At 35.7% G+C, this 20,782-nt stretch overlaps 1 protein-coding gene across 4 annotated transcripts in view; it reads right to left on the minus strand.

Annotated features, from left to right (window-relative positions):
* CDH23 (cadherin related 23) overlaps window positions 1–20,782 on the minus strand; it is a 708,444-nt gene that overhangs the window by 244,665 nt on the left and 442,997 nt on the right. For all 4 annotated transcript variants that reach the window (XM_072131217.1, XM_072131214.1, XM_072131213.1 and 1 more), the window contains exons 14-17: window positions 8,758–8,822; window positions 7,329–7,566; window positions 5,773–5,878; window positions 4,569–4,696 (exon numbers count right to left, since the gene is read on the minus strand). In XM_072131217.1, coding sequence (XP_071987318.1) covers window positions 4,569–4,696; window positions 5,773–5,878; window positions 7,329–7,566; window positions 8,758–8,822 — 537 coding nt within the window. The remainder of the gene's footprint in view (window positions 1–4,568; window positions 4,697–5,772; window positions 5,879–7,328; window positions 7,567–8,757; window positions 8,823–20,782) is intronic.

Consider the following 20,782-nt stretch of genomic DNA (forward strand, 5'->3'; position numbering starts at 1 on the left):
AGGGCCCCTCTTTGTCTAAATCCGGCCCCTTTCAGGGAGACTTGGAATTTAGTTGCTTATCCCCTATTTTGTGTACAAATTTTCTGGACAATGTTTCCTGCTCATGATCTGCACTCTTGATAGATGCATTTGCCATTTTTTTGCAAGTAGAAACACATTTATTCTGCAGGTAGTCATCCTCTCTAAAGTCCAAATGAACTCCCGATGATATCGCATGAATACTTCCAACCACTCAGTGAATGTCATTAATTTAATCTGACAAAGGCTTAGGGAATAGAAACATCTGACCTTCATAAACTGGCTCATTCGACAATAAAATGTGTAACTGGGCATTAAAATCACAGCCTGACCTCCGGGAAGAAAATAGAGTTGTCGCAGAAACAAGCTGTAACATCTGCAAGGAAATTATTGGCTTTCTTTTGTGTTTCTTCTGCTGAGACAAATTAACATTGGATTATTGAAATCAAGCAGGTAGGTGGAGATAAAGCCGAGGACGTGGGATGTTTGATAGAGTCTAAATACCTCCCCCAAGTGCTCTTTGAAGAACATAATCACTTCAGTCTAAAATCTGACTTGAAAAGGTCACTGGCTGTTCTAAGTCTGTATGTTGCTTTTTTTGTAAGGTAGCTGTCAAATCCCTTTTTTTAAAAAAAGATTTTCTCCCCAAAGAAATTTTTGTAGCACTTAGGTGGAGGAAAGGTAACGTGATATTGAAGGGGATGAACAAAGGCTGTGTAGGTGAGCGAGAAGGTGTCTGAAGAGAGGTCTTTTTGAAAAAAATTTTTTCCTATGAAGTACTCTATTATATGTAATAAAGAAATGAAATGCATTTTGAAGGGTTTTCAAAAGAATGTAATGAGCTTCATGTTGAGCAAGCTGTTCAATCACAACTAATAGCATGTGCAATGTTATCTTTACAGGAATTTTGATATCGTGCAGCATTTCCTAACTCTGGGAAAACTGTACAGTCTGTTTGGAAATAACATGTACATTTTTGATTTCTGTAAATTCAATGTAAATCAACTTTTCAGTTTTTCTTTAATATTGTGCAGCTGAACAATCCATATTTATTGTGCCTTCTTTTCCCTTTGCCGGGTTTCTCTAACAGTTTAGTCCTAATAAAAGCTTCACAATGACATTGCTCTAAACGAGCCAGGCTCTGAAGAGGGATCAAACATTTGTGCAGATACCAGAGCTTTCACAGTCTTTCTCGATAATCCATCTCAAGACGCACACCCCCACAGGTCTGCCATAGTTTTTGTCAGCCGTACTGTGAAATGGCTGTTCTGTGAACTGTTACAATTACAATAAGTAACACATAATTGATCTGAAATTAGCAAGCTGGCCAGTCTCACCAAGACACTTCTCTTTATCTATATTTGTATTCATGTTTGACACAAGGTCAGAACTGCACAAAAAGGTCCCTTGGCACAAAAAGCTTTTAGATAAAATATACTGTAAACTGTAAAAAAAAAAAACTCAACAAAATCACAATGTGATTCCCAACTAATCACATACTGTAAGAATTTTGAATATAGACATTTTTGGGTTCGTAGCTAGAGGTAATCATTACAAAATAGTTTGGTCTAGATTATATAGTAATATAAATCGACAGAATAAATAAAACTTCAGCTCAAAGCCCTCAAATAAAAAATGATTTATTATTACTACCAAAAAAATCTGAGATACTAAATCACAGTTATATGACCTTTTTGTATCTAATCAGCACTGTTAAATGGCAGAATATCAAACCATGGCGATGCAGAAAGTTGACAGTGAACCCCCAGCTAGGCTGTTTTTAGGGGTAAATGCTGATCATAAACATTAGATCAACGGGAGGTCAGAAATTGCAGCTGCCCCCTTGTGATTCCTCCACACCAAGTGGGTGTAGGGCAAGGGTCTCAAACTCATTTTACCTGGCGGGCGCTGGAGGTAGAGTTTGGAAGAGGCCATAAAAAATTTACAAACAAAAGCCCACATTTGTGGCATTTTCTTGTAAGGCTTTGTTTTTACGGGTTTTATTGTGCGCTCCAAATGACGTTTTCACTTGATGCTTTAGGTTGGTATGATCACAGGGATATTAAATTTATGTAGGTTTTAATAGATTTAAAATCTTTTGTACATAAAAATATTTTTTATTTTGTCAAATTCTGAGGCCAATAATAACCTTTTCACATTTTGGTGTATGGACCTGTGTAAGGTGTCATTTTTTGCGGTATGTACTGGCGTATTAATTTATATTAATTTGGGACCTTTATGATTGTTTGATCATTTTGTATTCAAATATTCATGGATGGATAAATGGGGAAAAAGTGTCGATTCAGACATTTCGGCACTATTTTGTGTTATGGTGTTCAAGGTCGGGAAAACTGTTTATTTTTATCTAGGTTAAGGGGACGATTTAAACTTTTCTTTTTCTTAATTTTTTTTTACCATTATTTCAGACTCTAAAAGGTACCTTAACCCTGCAGGGTCAGATTGCTAATATTATATACTGCAATAACACTGTATTGCAGTTTATAACAATTTTACTGTTGATCTCTAATGGCCTACAATCTTCTGGCTATTAGAGATCATTACACATGGCAGGCCTACAAGTCTCAATAAGACTGTAGGCTGTGATGGAAATCGATAGCCGCCCTCCTATGGCGCGGCGAACAGCCATCCAAGATGGCGGGGCTTATGAAATGGTAAGTTAGGTGCAGTATATTACAGTAGTTATAGTTATAGTAGTTATAGTTATAGTACGTCCTGGTGCGTAAAGGGGGGGAAAGGGCTGCAAGTTTGAGACCCCTGGTGTAGAGGGTTGTGGAGTTTGCCGTGCTGAGCCATCGTCCCTGGCACAGGGCCTGGGGTAGAATTATCCAGCTGTACAAGTAGTCTGCCACATATTCTGAGGCCGTAGCATCTTTGTATATCGGGTGCGACCTGTGGCAACAGATATACTGGTGCTAGATAAATTCCTTCCCCAATAATATGCCAAATATTGGTGAAGAGAAGATTTGGACAGTTTGGAGTCTGGAAGTGTCAGCAAAGATAACCTCCGAATGAACAAACATTAAGCTGTCCATCAACATATAACAATCAAACACCTTCTGTCATAGTGTGTACACTGGTCTAATTCCCCGGCTCCCATTAACAGCAATCCATTTGAATAATAGTAAGACCAACTGTACAATCCAAACACTTTCTTTATATTAATCTTGGATGACAACGGACATAATCACCAATTCCCGGCTCAATATGCTTAAGTCCACGCTTAAAAGTCCACACTATGGAATCCTGGCTCCACTGGCTATCGGCTTCTCAGTGGAGCCAGGATACCATAGTGTGGACATTTAAACGTGGACCTAAAAATATTGAGCCAGGAATTCGTAATGTATAAATATGCCATTTATGTATATATAAAGAAAGTGTTTGGATTGCACAGTTGGTCTTAGTATTATTCAAACATTAAGCTGACCACAATAGTATATGTTGTATGGTAAAATTATGTTTATTAAAGTCATTAAAGAGATGAAAACATACACATGAAATAATAATTGTGAATAATAAAATCTCCCACCACAACCTTAGCTTACTGGGGAGAGGAAAAATTTATTTGCATCCTTCTAAACCTGGTTTCTTGTCTTATCCCAGATTTATTGTCTCCCTGCGCTACTGTAAAGGCCTCTCTCAAAACTTTTTGTCTTTTTAAGTAACATTAGTCAGCAAATGACAATAAGTGCGACAAGGCGGACTGAGGAAATGGCACTGTATCTATAAAACCAACAACTTGGGCAAAAAAACATTGTAAACCTCTATATAGTATATCCAAAATATATGTTCAGTAATTACTAATCATAGGGTATTGACAGATCACATGGATGACATTGAATGTTTCATACAGTTTGTACACACTTTATCTGGTCACCAACTCATTCTTCATAAACCAAACAACTCCAGAAATTCTTCAAAATCGAACTTCAGACAAGAGTTGGGTGCTTTGTGTCAACACCGGGTTTAGGGACCACACAGAGACGGGGTATAATTGAAAGAGTTACTAATATTCACAAGTGTTTTTAAGCATACCTTGTGAAACCGCACAATATCTGAAGTAAATCAGTGAATGGATAATGGGCTGATAACGAGCACTCTATGAGTTTGAAACGTGTCTACTTTGTTGTATCTATGGTTGTCCTATATTTTCATAGGAAACCACATGTTTAATTTTTTATTAAAGATTAAACAACATATTTATATGAAGGAAGTTCTGCTTACAAAGTGGGTTTTCCAAACTCTCCTCTTTTGGGGATAAATGAAATCTACAACATCTGACCTGATGCACAGAGTCTAATAAAACGAGCAGCCCTAACAGAGCTTTAACTGTGGTTGTGACCAAATCAAAGCCCAAGAAGGTGAGCACAATAGCTTATTCGGAAACATTCCTGTAACTACTACTGTTTTTTTTTAAATGTATTCTATATTGACAATGATTTTTAATATTGTAACTATCCATATACTCATATACCCACTGCAGCAAGTGGTGTTGTGTTGTTGATATGAATCAGATAAAAACAGATACTTACAAAGACTTCAATGCTGACAGACACAGTACTGTTTAAAGGCGGTACACCCAAGTCTTTTGCCATAACTTGCAATGTTATGACGCCATTGAGAATTTGTTCATAATCCAAAGGCCGAATTACTGTTATTACTGAAAAAAGAGCAAATTTGTCAAATGGTAATCATAATTACACTCAAGAATAGACATCCATCATTAGAATAACTACTATACAGAAGTTTATAAAACTAATTAGTTATACAATATGGGAAATCAATATTTTGAGTTACATACAGTGAGATCAAAAGATCAAAAACATTTTATTTTTCAATCTCCAACAATCACAATCTCACGCCTATGCAATGATATCAGTTCTTCATTGAATTCACTGTGGTGGTGAGATTTGGGCAGAGAGTGGTGATGGCATCAGAAGCACAGACAATTAATAGCATATCCCCAAACTATTATAAACATTGTTCTCCTTTGTGGATCAAATTGTGGAGAGGAAAAATATCACGGGTTATGGGGATAAAACATTTATTTAATTCTTAAAGGTTGGACTTGTGTCTTTTTCCAGCCTTATATACTATGATAACTTGTATTAATGTACTCCCTGCCAGATGTGCCCCACGCCCTTCTCCACTCCACTTTGGGAGCAGGCAGGATTGTTTTCTTTTATTTGCAGCTTTCCCGCCTCTGCTTCCTCTTCTTGCAGAAAGGGGTGGAGACATCCAGGCCGCCTCCACTGCTATCTCCACATGTACCACATCGCCCAGCAGTGAGACGGGTATGTATTCTCTGCAGCAAGTTGAAAACCCAGTTCACTGCCTAGCATTGCTGCACCATCTACACACATACATTTATATAGAGGATTACACAATAAAAAATCTGCTTCAATTTAATCTTGCTATGTTTTCCTTTAAGACAATTTTGATTAATCTGCCCCAGAAAGGTTTTTAGCTAGACAAGGTCATCTCATAGACAGTTAAATCTGTGGCTTGAATCTGTAGGGGTCTGTAGGGTAAGATAATTCTAAAATATACCAATACAAAGGTACCTTTTTCATGATGCAAGTTGGAGATTTTTCTGCACAGGCTTTACAAGGGCAAAATATTTAGTGTTCATTTGTTATAAAAAAGACTGTTGCGTTACAAAATGATGTGAAATAATCGGTGGAGTAACACTTTCTTATTAAGTTATATCAACAGTATTCTCTATTTTTAGCTTACCTCCATAGCCTTCAGAAATTGTGATTTCAAAAAAGGTTCTGAATGCTGAAGCTGCAGTAATACTGTAAGAAATCTGATTATTTGGTGGCGAATCCTCATCAGTTGCCTAAATAGAAGTACATAATATCAATTAGTACCTATCTATCTGAATATCATGCATGCTTTTAATCTTATTAAAAACGTGTGTGAATTTTTTTTTAATCTTCTGTACAAGTCTTTTGAATACCAGGACAACATATTTAGGATGCACTGTGGTGTAGATTTGATCAGGATTTTGCAACCGGTGCAATTGGCACAGTTTCAAACAGGTCCTGCCTATCAACTCCGTGTTCTCTGATGATGTGACAAAGGGAAACTTTTAATTCAAGATAACGTCACCCACATTTAAGTGCCCTGATTCAGTTTGACTCTGATACTTAAATGATTTACATCTGTAGTCGGTGCTGTACACCAAAAATAATGTCCTGACAGCATTTTGACCAACTTTTCTGGTGTAAAAAAGGCCATCTAGGTGCAAACTACTACTAGACAGTCCCAAACCACCAGGCAATTAAATGAGTCTTGGGCACAACAAAACTGTCTAGTCTAAGTCTGCAATGTCTTAGCTGACACCACTTTTCATAAATCTGTCCCCATTTGTTTATTATATAATACCAATTTGCTGTTCTTTCGTAATTTTTGCTCTTATTTTGACCCAAATTGTCTGTCAATATTGGGGCATATTTATCAATCCAGAATTCTATTGTATACTTTGACACATACTTAAAAGACCTTGGACATTTATGAAGGGTTAAGACAGCAAAGGGGATGTATTAATGTGTCAGTCTTTAGCCCAGTGCAGACTGGAAGTAGACAGTTCTCTTCTGCACCAGATTAATCCCTGTGTCTGATGATTAATCTGGAACAGTATAAGACTGGGAATTCTCACTACTTCACACTTCCTACTAGTTGGTCTAGTTTGCTGCACCACAATATTGATTTTTCTGGCTCGTGTACTGAATATTCTGGTACACAGGCTATTTTCTGGCAGGTTATGCCCCTAGCTACCAAGGCCCCTTATTGGATGAGTTAGAAAATAGTCAAAAAATGTTCTAAAGATTCAATAAATGGTGTAGGCAGAATCTTAAAACAAATGTATGATGATTAAGGGAGGAATGCTCTTCCAGGTGCGCTTGAATGTAATGAGAACATTAGATATTCACATCCCTGACCCAGCTGGACCATCCTATTATTACTAAGTCTCTGCAGCTGACTATCCCAGCAGCTTTTATAAGAACAGGAGAATCAGGCTGCTGGAAAAAGACAATAACAGGCCACGCTTGGTAGTGGAATTTTACCAATTGGACTTTGTGTGTAGCTGATTAGAAGCAGTATGTTACTTACTATTCTTGCTAATTGAGGGTGTTTAATATGCATAAAAGGTTCAATTGAGCTGTTAGAACCTGTTGTGAATAATCAGGAAACTTGGCCTTAAATGTTAAGGAGAAAAAAGGAAAACAAAGTCTGAGCCAATAAAAAAAAGAGAAAAAAGTTTTCATGTGTTGTCTTTTTCTTACCCTAAGTTTGATCACTGTTGTCACAGATGGTTCATTCTCGCGTATTGCTCCAAGGTAGGAATCTTTCTGAAAGATGGGAGCGTTGTCATTGACATCTAAAACATTGACACGAACACGGCCTGTTGTCTCTTCTCCTCCACCGTCCCTGGCAATCACTGTTAGTGTGTAGCGCTGAGTAGTCTCAAAGTCTAGCCGAGCTATAAGGGTAATTATACCTGTGTCTTTGTCGAGTGAAAACCTAATAAAAATATATAAAAAGTAAATTATAAAAACGTCTATTCTTTTCCTTTACCGCAAGACAAAGGTTTATGTATTTTATAGTCAATTAACCGTACAGTAATCTTTCTTATTTCTAAAGGGTAAATAATGGAAAGTAACAATTATTAATGGATGTTCCAACTACAGTTTTACAGCATGATGTTGATCAATGGAATAGCACTATATTTTCTATTGTGTTTCACAGAAAGTATCCCAAGTGGGGAACCCATATGTATCTATGTATGTATGCAATGAAATACACACCCTCATAAGATAGAAGAAAAAAACACAAAGTAGCAATAGGGCTTTTAACTATAGAGAAAAAGGGTGCAGCATAGAACTATAGAATAGAGTGGAATATTTTCCATACCAAGAGACAACAAGGCAATACCTGGGTCCCATGGGATTGGATATGGGATAATAGCTCTTAATTTAAGATATATTGAATTCCACAGTTTCTGAACATTTCTACAATGCCAAAAAATATGAAGTAGGGAGCCTATTTCTTTTTTACATCTTTAACACAGGTTTGTACAGTTTGGGTAGATTTTTGCTAATCTATATGGTGTTAGGTACCACCTATCTGATTTCATGTACCAACATTTGTAACCACGGTAATAAATGCATTGTATTTTTGTTACATATTGTTAAAAAAAAAAAAAAGAAAGATACAAAAAAGAACTATAGAATAGAACTATACTGCATATATGGGCCCTACATGGTATTACTACTCCTATGCTACAAATATGGACATAGCACTGTACTATTACTACTCTTTTCCTATCTTGTATATATGGGCATAGTACAATACTAATACTCTACCATTTATGTGTGTTTTTCCATCTGGAGAACATTGTTAATCATTATTTTTAGATTGTCATTGAATTGTGGAACATGTTAAAAATCCACAAAATTAAACATAACACAGTAGCAAAATAGTCATTACTCTGATGAATAGAAGTGATGAATTTCATTTTAAGAGCTTACATAAGCTACTGTACAGAAGCTACTGTTTCCCAATATATCTATCAATATGACGTATCATTTATAATATTCTTGTTTGGGGAAATAGACACCTTATGGTCTCCTAAGTTTCACGGACCTTCGGTACTACTGTGCCATCAAGTTACACATAGGTTAAACATCCATATCAAATTTAATAATTTCTTACCTATCCGGTTCATCGCTGAAAAAGTAGCTTACTTTCCCAAATGTCCCAACATCATTGTCTGTAGCCTACAAAAAAACAATTTTGTTTTTTTAAAACACTGCTAACATAGTAATAACAGTAAGGTCAATCATGGCATTAAGATCTAAATTAAGTGTCCTATTACCTATCACACAACCAATTTACAGATAATGTCAGTCACTGTATAATGGGGAGGGACTGGATAACTATGGGCAGTATAGGAAGAAGAAAAAAGGCATACCAGAAGATATGGCCGGCAGTTAGGACATAGAGTAGCTTTTGATTAAATGACAATTTGTATATTTTCTCTACAACAAGAGCTGGTTTTAAAAATACTAAAAACATACAAATATATATACAGTCCATCAAAGAAAATATGTATTCTAATTTTAAGTAGACTGCAAGAGAGAAACTACATACATTTGAAGTCAATGAACATAGTGATATCCATAGAAAACGTAAAAACAATACAAATTTGAGTCACAAAAAAGTAGTATGCTTAAAAGAGTCATATTTTTTCTATATTTGGATAAGTTTTCAAACAGTAAATACTCTTAATTGACAATATTAATTGATACTTATTACATATACTGATAGAATCATAAGTTTAGTCAGTTAAAATATGCAATACTGTGAATTCAATGATCTACTTAAAATTAATAATAATTCATGCAATATGGATTTTTCCTTATACAAATTTGTATTTCTGATTGTGCTATTCAGTCTTCGATCTAATCCAATGCTTGCAGTGAACAATTATAAAATCAGTAAATGTTTATAAACAGAACATGATCTTTTTATTTAGAAAAGGTCAAAAAATGTACATCCAAAATGTTAAGTTTAGTAGCAACATCATGGAGGAGATTTATCAGAAGAGTCTTAGAGCAGAACTGTTCTAGTTGCCTATGGGAACCATGACTGTGTTTATGCCTACACAACAAGAGATGCCTAGGGCAACCAGGTGGGGGGGGAGCCTTTTGGGTGGGGGGAGATATTTGAGAGTGCCTAGGACAGCTATATACTGCCCTGGTGGCAACCAATTAGAGCTCAGCTTTCATTTTTCACAGCTGTTTATAAAATGAATGCTGAGCTCCGTGGGCAACTAGAAAAATTCTGCTTTCAGACACTTCTGATCTCCCCCATTCATAACATTAATGACTTTGTGTATTTTTTTTAACTGATTTAATTGTGCACAAAATAATAAGCAATCATTTTAATTTGACAAAATAAAACAAAATAAAGAAAGCAAAGTAAAATCTTCTCAGGTGTCACAGCGTGAGTTACTGAAATTTCAAAGTACTTTATTTGATCAAATAAACACATAAACGTTTTGTTGGGATTTGTAAATAAGTGGATTATTTGATTCATACTTATTCTCAGGACTTTCCCTATGGCCCCATGCACACCAACTTCTGCTTCTCAGGGGTCACAAACATCAGGGTTGGGTAGTTTTTGCAGATGAATTATTTTGATAATTATAATTATACCGTATTACTCTGAATTGCAAAAATAATAGAAAGTGGATTAACTGTGGCTTGGAAACTCAGATCATAGGTCAATTGGTGTTGCTGTTATTTTCACACTTCCATGTGATTCAAAGTCCTTGTCGGAAAATCCCCTGAAGGCCAAAACAAAAGTGTTCTTACAATATAAACGCCATTAAGCTGAAGCAGAATTTACTTTCAACTGCATAATTTATGTGATAACTATCACTATTTAAAAAATATATTGATCTGCAAATGGTAGGATTCAGTTTTGGTAAAGGAAAATAGCAAAAAATTAATCAGCGCCACGGAGAGGGGCACGGGTGTGCCCATGATCTGAGACATGGATCATGGAAGCACCCTTGACAAACCCCCATATTGTTTTAACCCCTGTAAAAATGTAAAGGCTTAAGCAGGTTCTTCAAAAACCAAAAAGATTTGCCAATTTTCAGTAAATTACAAAAGCCCATTACAGTTGCATTGCACATATGCCTTTCTGCTTTTTTCAAAGCATTTGCATTACAATGTAATTTTGTGTTCTAACTTACTTTGCACCCTGACAGAATTCTCTATGTAGCCCCAGGGGTTGGGCTTTGGTTTGGATGTATTTAAAAAAAACAATATGTGACTTATCTGTGTTGCAGACGGCACAGCTCTTGGCCACCTCCTTTGTGCTCCTGTACATCTCCTCCCTCCCCCACTGATGGCAATTCTCTGATTTACACTAATTAGCTATTAGCAGGTGTTAGCAGGGGCTTTACCTTGTCCCCCAGTTCTAAGTTCCATTTGCCATGCTTTCTGGTAACCATGGGAAACCGTATAGGACAGCTGGAGAAGAGATGGGAGTAGTAGGGGACTGCAGTAGTAGGAGAGTGCATTAAAAAAGGACCTGCATATTTTGAAGTGTTTCAAAGTTATAACCACTTATAGTGAAATGTTTAAAAATAGCCTTCGGTGTTAAGGGGTTAAGGGGGTTAAGTCAATTTAGGGTTCTAAAACTGCAGTGTAGTATTCCATCTAACTAACTCTTAAAACTTTTTTTGGACATTTAAAGTCAATGATATGGGTTTAGCTTATACTATATGTTAGGGATTTAGCCTAAACTAGTTATTTTCTAGACATATACTGTATATTTAGTACACACATACTGACCACACATTGACCACTTTTTAAAAAGTCCTATTTTGAATTTCAATTTTCCAATAGATTTATTCAAAATTTTTAACCTGGTGATTCACTTTTTTTTATTAAATGGATGTATGTGTATGTAAAAAATATTTTACAGAATGTATTATCTGCACATTAGGTATGATTTCTACTGCTGTAAATATGCCCTATAGACTATTCTGTGTTTCCTAATCAGTAGTACATTTAATCAATTGTGAAGTTAGCAATTGGCTGAATAATGGTAAAAAGCTGATCAGACAATCAATTACTAATTTAACACAGACAATGATTAAAACTCTAACAGGTAAAGCAAAGGGAGAAAGGTATTCAATAAGGCATTGAAGCATACGTAACCATTAAATGAGCATGACAATATGTTACAGTCATGTTGCGGTAAATGGGCTATGAATGCATTGTGTAATTAGAGGCTTTAGATACTTAGTAGAAAGATGGCTAGAAAATAAAAATGGTCTCTAATACATTTATGCTGGGAGAAGTCATAAAATACTTTGTCAGTGTTAACAATGTTGATGAAATATAAAACAATGGCTAAGTGAGAATAATCAAGGCTTATGCTAATGATAACACTACCCCTATTACTAAAATTAGTGCCATATTGTAAGGGTATGTCCACTCATACTGTAAAGGTATTTCTACCTGTACCTCCTTTTTTACATGTGCGCATGTATTACCGATATCTTCAATCCTATAAATAATGATTAGGGATGAGCCGCCATTTTTTTCTAGGAACGTCACTCCCCAACTCCCCAGGAACATTGGTCCTAAGGAAAACTGTGGTACATATGCAGCCTACAGCATGAGCGCAGCATAGTGCCGGTGTACATTCAGGTTCGGGTGAGCCAGAACTGAACTTTCAGGATCGGGTTTGGCTGAACTCTGTGAACCCAAGCCTGAAGTGGTCGGCTAATCCCTGATTATGATATCTTTGGGCCCCCCTTTAATAGACTTTAAAGATTTGTGTCTGGTAGAACCAAGGTAAACCCAAAGAATGTGGTTCATCTTGGTTCAATTTCATAAAAATGAGAAACTAATTTCGGAATGTTTAGCAACAACAAAACAGGATGATTAGACTTTGAGATGATTAGCTCTTTTAACTTCTTCCATTGAAAGTGTCAACTATTTTATCAGTCTGTAGTGTTCCATTTGCTGTCATTTTTTAAGGTGTGTTGGAGGGGGCAGAAAATAAAGTGACTATGAATAGCTCAATAATATTATAAGGAAAGATCGTGTGATAGTTAGATAGTTAGAAAAATCTTCTCAAGAACACAATGGGAAAAAGAATCTTAAAAAAGTACATCATTGGTTATGCCTTGCCAAGCACATATATATCCAGGGGTGTCAATTTGCTGGATTGGCTGTGCGGATGTAATCTCCATTGATGAAAATTTGATGGATTTTTTGCTTGCCACTAAAACAGTGTTTTACAAAACTGCCTAAGTATATCAACATAAAACCTTTATTTTGCAAAAAATGTAATGATCATGAATAGAGAACAGCAATGACTGTAGCACAGAGAAAGATTATAAGTACATTTATGAAGGTTAAGTAGTTATATAGTTACATAGCTTTTAAGGTTGATAAAAAACACATGTCCATCAAGTTCAACCAAGGGAAGGGAAGGAATTGGATAAGGAAGGGTGTCAAAGGTAAACAATTCTATATAACAACATAACCAATGTTATTTAGATGTACAAGGGCATCTAGACCCTTCTTGAAGCTCTCTGCTGTCCCTACTGTGACCAGCGCCGGAGGCAGGCTATTCCAAAGATTTAAAGTTCTCACAATAAAAATGCCCTGTTGCCTCTGGTGATTAAACCTTGTTTTCTCCAGGTGGAGATAGTGCCCCCTTTTATTTTTAATGCTATAACCTAGAAAAACGTTTCACCATATTTTTTGTATGGACCATTTATATATTTATATCAATTAATCATGTCCCTTCTTAGTCGTCTTTTTGAGACCAAATAAATCCAATTGGTTTAATCTTTCTTTATAACTGAGACCCTCCATACCCCTTATAATTTTTGTGGCTCTTCGTTGTACCCTTTCCTTTTTATAAACCAGTTCCCAGAACTGGACGGCATATTCCAGAGGTTCCAACAGTCACCAATGAGTAGAAAGTGCACAGGCCTTTGCTTTGAATGACTTCAGCACATCTGCAACCAAAGGACATCACTTGTTTCTCATACAGCTCTGGTGTGATTTTGGTCCACTCTTCTTCTAGTCTCTTCCATGGCTCTGTGACAGTTGTGGGTTTCTTGGGCATAACTTTATCACCAAGGATTTTCCATACATTTTCTATTGGGTTTGATCAGGACTCTGGGCTGGCCATTTCATTGTTTCAATGTTCAACAAGATATGTACAAAAATACAATTAATCTAGTACACCAGTAGCAAAATAACTGATGGTCGATCACCCTCAATATAAAAATGTATTTTACCGATCTATGCCATTCTAAACTTTTCAATTCACCACAAAAGACCCAATTTATAAAAGAAAAGAAGTCTGCCAAAAGGAGGGTTAAAACCCTTGTAAATTTGTCTTGAAAATTTGGCAAATACAGATTGGTATTGGATAGATTGGAATTGCATATTCCTAGCCAGACAATTATGTACTGCTTTTATATGTTTGTAGACATATGTACATTTTAGGGCCTTTTTTTCCAGTTAATATACCATGACGACTATGTTTTTTTGGATGTACACATGGACACTTCTTTAATGAAGGGTAAATGCTGTTAACCAAAGTTAAGTTCAGTTAGGTGGACTTCAATTTTTAATGGTTCTGTACCTATAATGGAACCAACAACTGAAGGCCCTGAAGGGAAATGTGAAGGTAGCCTTACATTAACAGAAAAATAAACTATAATCAGGTAAAAAAAACACCAAGCTTGGACCAGACTTCATCCATTGAACAGATAATATCTAAAGTATCCACAATTTAAAATTAATTTTAAGTGATAATTATCGCTTCTGTATACATCTGTCACTGACATCTGTTTGCCTCTTAATGTAAACCATATTTGTTGCTTTTTGGTAATTGTACATCAGTTGTAGGTAAAAAAAAGTGAACTTATTTTAGAAAATATAGTGGCAAAGATTCTTTCTATGAGTTCTCTGGTGGAATCTGTATCCTGCAATCTCTTGACTATCCTAATTATTTACCACATTTTATTAAGCAAATCCAGTAGGAATGTATAAAGCTATAATCATAAGTTCTAGAGAAGCTACAGTTTATCACTAGGATACTTGGACAGTTTATTCATGACAAACCGGCTCGCTAGCTGTGAACATCTCCAGTGAAATGTCTCAAATCTCCAGAAAGATGAAAGTTAAATAACTGTAGGTGAATAAGATCTTCTGTAGCACATAATGATCTTCAGAGGTGAGAATGATTACATGACAGTTAATTCCCTGGAGAACATTGCCATAAATAGCTGGTATTTACAGAACTTAGCTTTTGATCTGAAAATTCACTCAGAAACAAAGACATTTATCAGAGCATTTCAGGGAGAGATAAAAACATATTCTGACCACTGCACTCTGTAACATAATCACGATGCTTGGAAAACGGCTTGAAATGATGCTTAAAAAAAACTAAAAATATATATTTTATTCTACTTTTTACATGAATTAAAAGACAACTCAATGAAAAAAGAAAATACAGGTGTATGGTATAACCCCTATGATTTAATGCACCTGTTTAGGAGTAAGAATACAGGGGGTCATGTATTATAGGATTTTCTCTTTTTTTCTCTTATATTTGAAACTTTTTGCCACATTTGTATATTTGTGCCTAAATTTAAGACTAGGTAAGTACAAAAACCGTCCTAGGACGGCATAAGAGAGCCCATATCCTGACAATAGAAAGTGTCATTTAAACCCATGGTTTCTGTACAAGGTTGGGATCGGATCGATCCCTGACCACAGGAATCAATGCATGGGTTTAAATGATAATAACTCATAGCATTCAGGTTTGTATCATCGCAATATTAGCTAATACTATCCACCAGCTACGAAAACAGCAAACCTCATACTTAACACCTATACCGGCTGGGGTGGCTACCCGCTCCCCCTCATCCTACAGGGGGCCGTCTTTCCAGCCAATCTTTGACGGTACTATTAGCCTCTAATATGACTTTACAAACATAGGACACCTCTCCTAGGACATCTGTGTTTTTAATATATCATTCTTGATTTGAACACTATAGTGGTTATTTTTTCTTTTTATTCCTATAATCAATAAAAGCTAAGTTTTAGCTGACACTTTCTATTGTCAGGATATGGCCTCTCTTTTTGTACTTACCTTATCAAAACACCCTGCCTGACAATTGGTCCAATCTTTCGTTAAAATAAATTTAAGACTCTTTCCAGTCGCTTAGCAAAGTGTTTATTACTGTGAGGTTGGTGAAGTAAACAAATGAGGGCATGGGCTAATAAATCATTTTAGGATAAAGCATGCATTTTTAATAACATCAAATTAGGTTCAAAAGGTTCATTAAAGGCAATGTCTGTGACTACAACCCCTTTAAAATACAAATGCTAGTAAACAAGCTTCTACTAAAAGTAATTTGTGTCTTCTGTGTTTTAGGAATTTGTGAAAGGGTGTCTGGTAATATTTGCATGTGGCTGTACAGTGGTGGACCCCTAGAACAGAATGTACTGGTGGGCCCAAGGCAGCCCAGTCTCACACTGTGTAGGTCTGAACTTCTCTAGGATCATTGCTGTCTTTTCTTGGCAATGTGTTAACACATGCTGCATACTACAAACTAGCACATAGCTAGAACTTCTGCTTCTGATCACATTTTCTTATAATCAGTTATTAAAGAGCAGATGATCAGCAAAGCATACCTGCTGCTCAACCTCCTAATTCCTAGGGAAGATTGGAGATATTTCATACAGACATTAACAATGCTTACTGGTTTAGCCTTCATTACTGTCGTGTGTGGTTAATCTAATGTTTTATTTGTCCTACTTCAGATTCTGTAATGCTATTAAAAATTTTAGAATTCATGACCTTACAATTTATGACACATGACTTGTTTATACGTGCAATGTGTACATAAAATGAACACTAATGAACTCCAGCAGACCACTTATATCAATATGTCTGACAAGTTGGTGGTGAACCATGCTGGGCAACTGCCATTTGCTGGAGGACACCAAGGTTGGCAGATTTCACATTTTCTGTGCTCTTCACGAATGAGAGCAGGTTCACAATGAGCAAATGTAACAAACGTGACAGGTGACAAGTGACGAGTCAGTAGATGCCATGGGAAGGAATGAGTTCCTTAGACCCATTGTGAGACCATAACCAGGTGTTGTGTACCTTGGGTTCCTTCTGATGCATAACAGTGTGAAACCTCATGTTGCTGTAGTGTATCAGCAGCTACTGCATAATGAAGGCAATGAAGCTATGGATTGTCTTCCAGTTCCCAAAACCTGAAACCTGGGACATCATGTCTCGCTCCATCCACCAATGCCACATTGAACCACTGATTGTCTAGGAGTTTATTTTTAAATCCAGGGCTAGGAAAAGATTCCTCAGTACATGCACCACCTCATCATGACCATCCCAAGGTGTTGTAGGGAGGTCATACAGGCCGCACAAACTACTGAGCCGCATTTCCTTATCTTGGTGCATTTCCACTGAAGTTGGAGCAGTGTGTAATTCATTTTCCATCTTGATGACCTTCATAAGATATTTTCATTGATTTTCTCAATGCATTATGTATTGAATAATGAATTGCAACCAAAATATTTTATTTATATACACAGTATATTTTAGTATACATTTTTTTATTAACCCACTAACAATGGTTATGAGTAACACAGTAGTTCCAGGTGGCTGCTCTTCCCTTGGAACCAGTAATATAATAAGGTCTCGGTTTCAAAGTTAAAACTTGAAAGTTTTTTCTAGCTTGGCAGTGATCTTAATGCTTCAAAGAAATTTTCTGCCACCTGGGCAAAGCTCTGTTCTGCCCCATTAGGAAAAGTAGCAAAATTGCCATCATCCCTCCAGTCTGACCCTTCTTATGACCTAAATCTCTTTCAAATGCTTTGAAAGATAGGGATCATGAAGCAAATGCAGCCCCTTGCATCTGTCCAAAAACTTCCAGATGGCTGACATGGCATGCTGCCCATCATGCCAATAGCATAGTTATAAAATGTAGTCATATTTTCTCTTAGGTCACGAATAAAACTTTTATAAGGGAACAAATATAGGATATAAATGTAATCCAAAAGTTTACAGAAATAAGCAGTATATCATAATCTCCTGTCTTTTATACCAAGTCTCTGTGGTATATTTCAACCCTAAAATAACTATATTTTCAAGAAGACATCAAACTTGGCTTTTAGACCTTACTAATAGTACCGAAGAAGATATACTTCCCTACAACAGCTCATCAGCCCAACATCTTAGATAATTTCTTCAGGAGAGCTCTTCAAATCATTGCTGCAATCACTCAAAATGTAACAAAAAAAATCAATTCATCCATTTTGCTAAAAATGTGTTTATTGTGGTCTAGATCTATAGGTAACCTACAACACATTCCATGTAGACACACATTATTTTGCTGTCACAAAAAGAAAATGAGACAACATTTTAGGATAGTTTGAGAGAAATATCGAATAGGTGACACAATTATTAGGGATCGCTTGACAAGCAGTTGGTAGATCAAGATAAGCACATTCATCCTGATCAGGAGAACAATGGTATTAACTATTTAAAAACTCATAAAACTGCAACAAAGTCTGACTCTTTTTTTTGTGTGTGGAACATACAATTTCAAGTGTAACACTTGAACACTCCATTCACATATATCCATAAACAACACCAAGACTGCAATAAACATCACTACAATATGATTTTTTCAATTATTTCTTTTACCGATTTTTCGGTATAGTGGGGTCAAGAACATACCGATACTCTGACTCCAGCCGACTTAGCATCTCGCGCTCGGATTACCTAAAGACGCAGGCTGCACCACGACCAAAACCATATATGCCATTACGAGAGTTGTGCCTTATATATGTAAGCACAACTAATCCAGGTAAGCGACTGTCAATCCACATCCAATACCTTGAACCAGACAATATCACCCTATGAGCGCTGTTGTGTTCCCTTTTTCGCTATCTTCCTTTTACCGATTTTTGTAAGATAAATTAGTAGAAATCTTCACACAAGACATTGTAACTTCACCAGCATTTAGTATCTTAGTCCACACCATATATTTTAGCAGAAAACATCACCTTAAAGCAAGAGAGCTGCGTCTGTGGGTGCACGCAGCCCCCTTCCACTAAAGTGATGTTTTCTGCTAAAATATACTAAATGCTGGTGAAGTTACAATGTCTAGTGTGGAGATTTCTACTAATTTAGCTTTCAAAAATCGGTAAAGTAATAATTAATAATAAAAAAAAAATTAAATTGAAGTCCTTTTGATTGTGGTCTTGGCATTGTTTGTCATCTGTTTAATAACTGCCACCGCGTGGATGCCACCATCTATAACACAAAATAATGCCCAAATGTCCAAAACCTTAAATTTTTTTGCCATTTTGCAACACAAAAAATTTTAGGAAAATCAATCCAAAGGGCATACAGTTCCCAAAATGCAATTTAAATGTCAGTGAATCCAAATGACACCTTACACAACTCTGTACAGCAAAGTATGAATATGTTAATTTTTAAAATTGCATTAAAACGTAATAAAATCTATACAAATTTGTATAAACAAATTAAAATATAATATAAAATATAAACAAAAATAAAATATAAACAAATTGTACAAGAAAATGGTACAAATGCGATTTTTCATTGATTTCAACGCATTTGGAGTTGTTTCCTGCTTCCCAGTACAGGCATGGAATTTACAATAAAAGGGCAATATTTTATATTTCAGAGAAAGAGCTATTACCAGATAAAAAGAAAAAAAAAATCCCAAAAATGATGGCATAAAGCTGATCATTCTCTTGTTAAGCTCTTATTTGGTTGCTTCAACAAAAAAGTTATTGCTTTTGAATGTAACAAAGAAAAAAGAACACAAAGAAATTAGACTGGGTCCTTAAGGTACTAATAAACCTTGTTTATTAGTCTTCTGAGCCATGGAATAGCAGATAAACATATGTTCCTGACTCTTAATTATTAATTTTAAGCTTTAATAGTTTGTGTGAAAAAATGCTTATCCATGCTGTTTACCCAAGGAAGTTTCTGGGAAAAATACATATAGAAAATATATATATTTTAATTTGTATCATTTTATATAATACATGTATACATGCATACAGCATCACTAGGGAAACAAGGATATCAAACAAGGATAAGCCAAGTCAGATTTTAAACTGTTTTTAACTGAACTCCATTAAATGTGAAAGGACTGAATGGTAAAAAAAGCAAAACTACATGAGAGAATCTGAAGGAAAGCACATTACTTTTCGTATTGAATATTTTATACATAATAGATTACCATTCCCATGTTTTACCTTAAAACACTTTAGATTGTATAATACTATTGTAAGGAAATGCTTTTGGAGTTTGTGATTCACTTAGAATACTCAAAGGAAACCAAAGCAAAACACAATAGAAACATGTAATCCCCATGTAAATGATGTCCGAGTTTGTATTCAAAATGTTTGAATGTTCAGCAATGTTTGCATGGAGAGGTGGCAACAGTTGAGGTTCCTATTTGTAGGCAAGCAATAACATGAATTAGATTTTGCTGAATCATTCAACATCAATCAAAGCTTAAAAGTATTTTCCAAAAACAGAGTGATAACATATAAATCTTAAAGACTTCTCAATGATCTGAAATTACTAGAAAAATACTAATCAGCAGCACATTGGCAAATTTCTTATTGTATTATTTAAGGCCTCAACAGCACCCAGCGCTTATTTGACGTGACATCACAAAAACAACCATGATCATTTGCAAGTTCAAAACAACAAAGTTTGGACCTGGATAACCCCTTCAAGTGCAGTATGCAAAGGCAGGGACAGTCAAACAAGCACCAGTCATGAGAATGCTGCTACTTCACACAATCAATCAATGGATCAATAGTTTGGTATTTTTTGTGTTAGAGTCTTATATGCTACATGTATTTTCTGTGGCAAAGTACCAGATGCATAACAGTTATTTACTGATCTATTATACATTTGCAGTAAAACTGACCAAAGTTTTAAGTAATTTATGTGGCAAAATAGCATAAGTCCCATACATATATTCAAGTGCAATTTCCTGGAAAGTTGACAGAATGTAGCTTATTTTCTATGGGGACTCATCACATGCCAGGTATTCACTGCTGTCATATAAAAAGGAAGGAAACTATAATTTTTTATATAC

Source organism: Engystomops pustulosus, chromosome 11 (assembly GCF_040894005.1).
Source record: "Engystomops pustulosus chromosome 11, aEngPut4.maternal, whole genome shotgun sequence".
In the NCBI taxonomy this organism is placed as follows: Eukaryota; Metazoa; Chordata; class Amphibia; order Anura; family Leptodactylidae; genus Engystomops; species Engystomops pustulosus.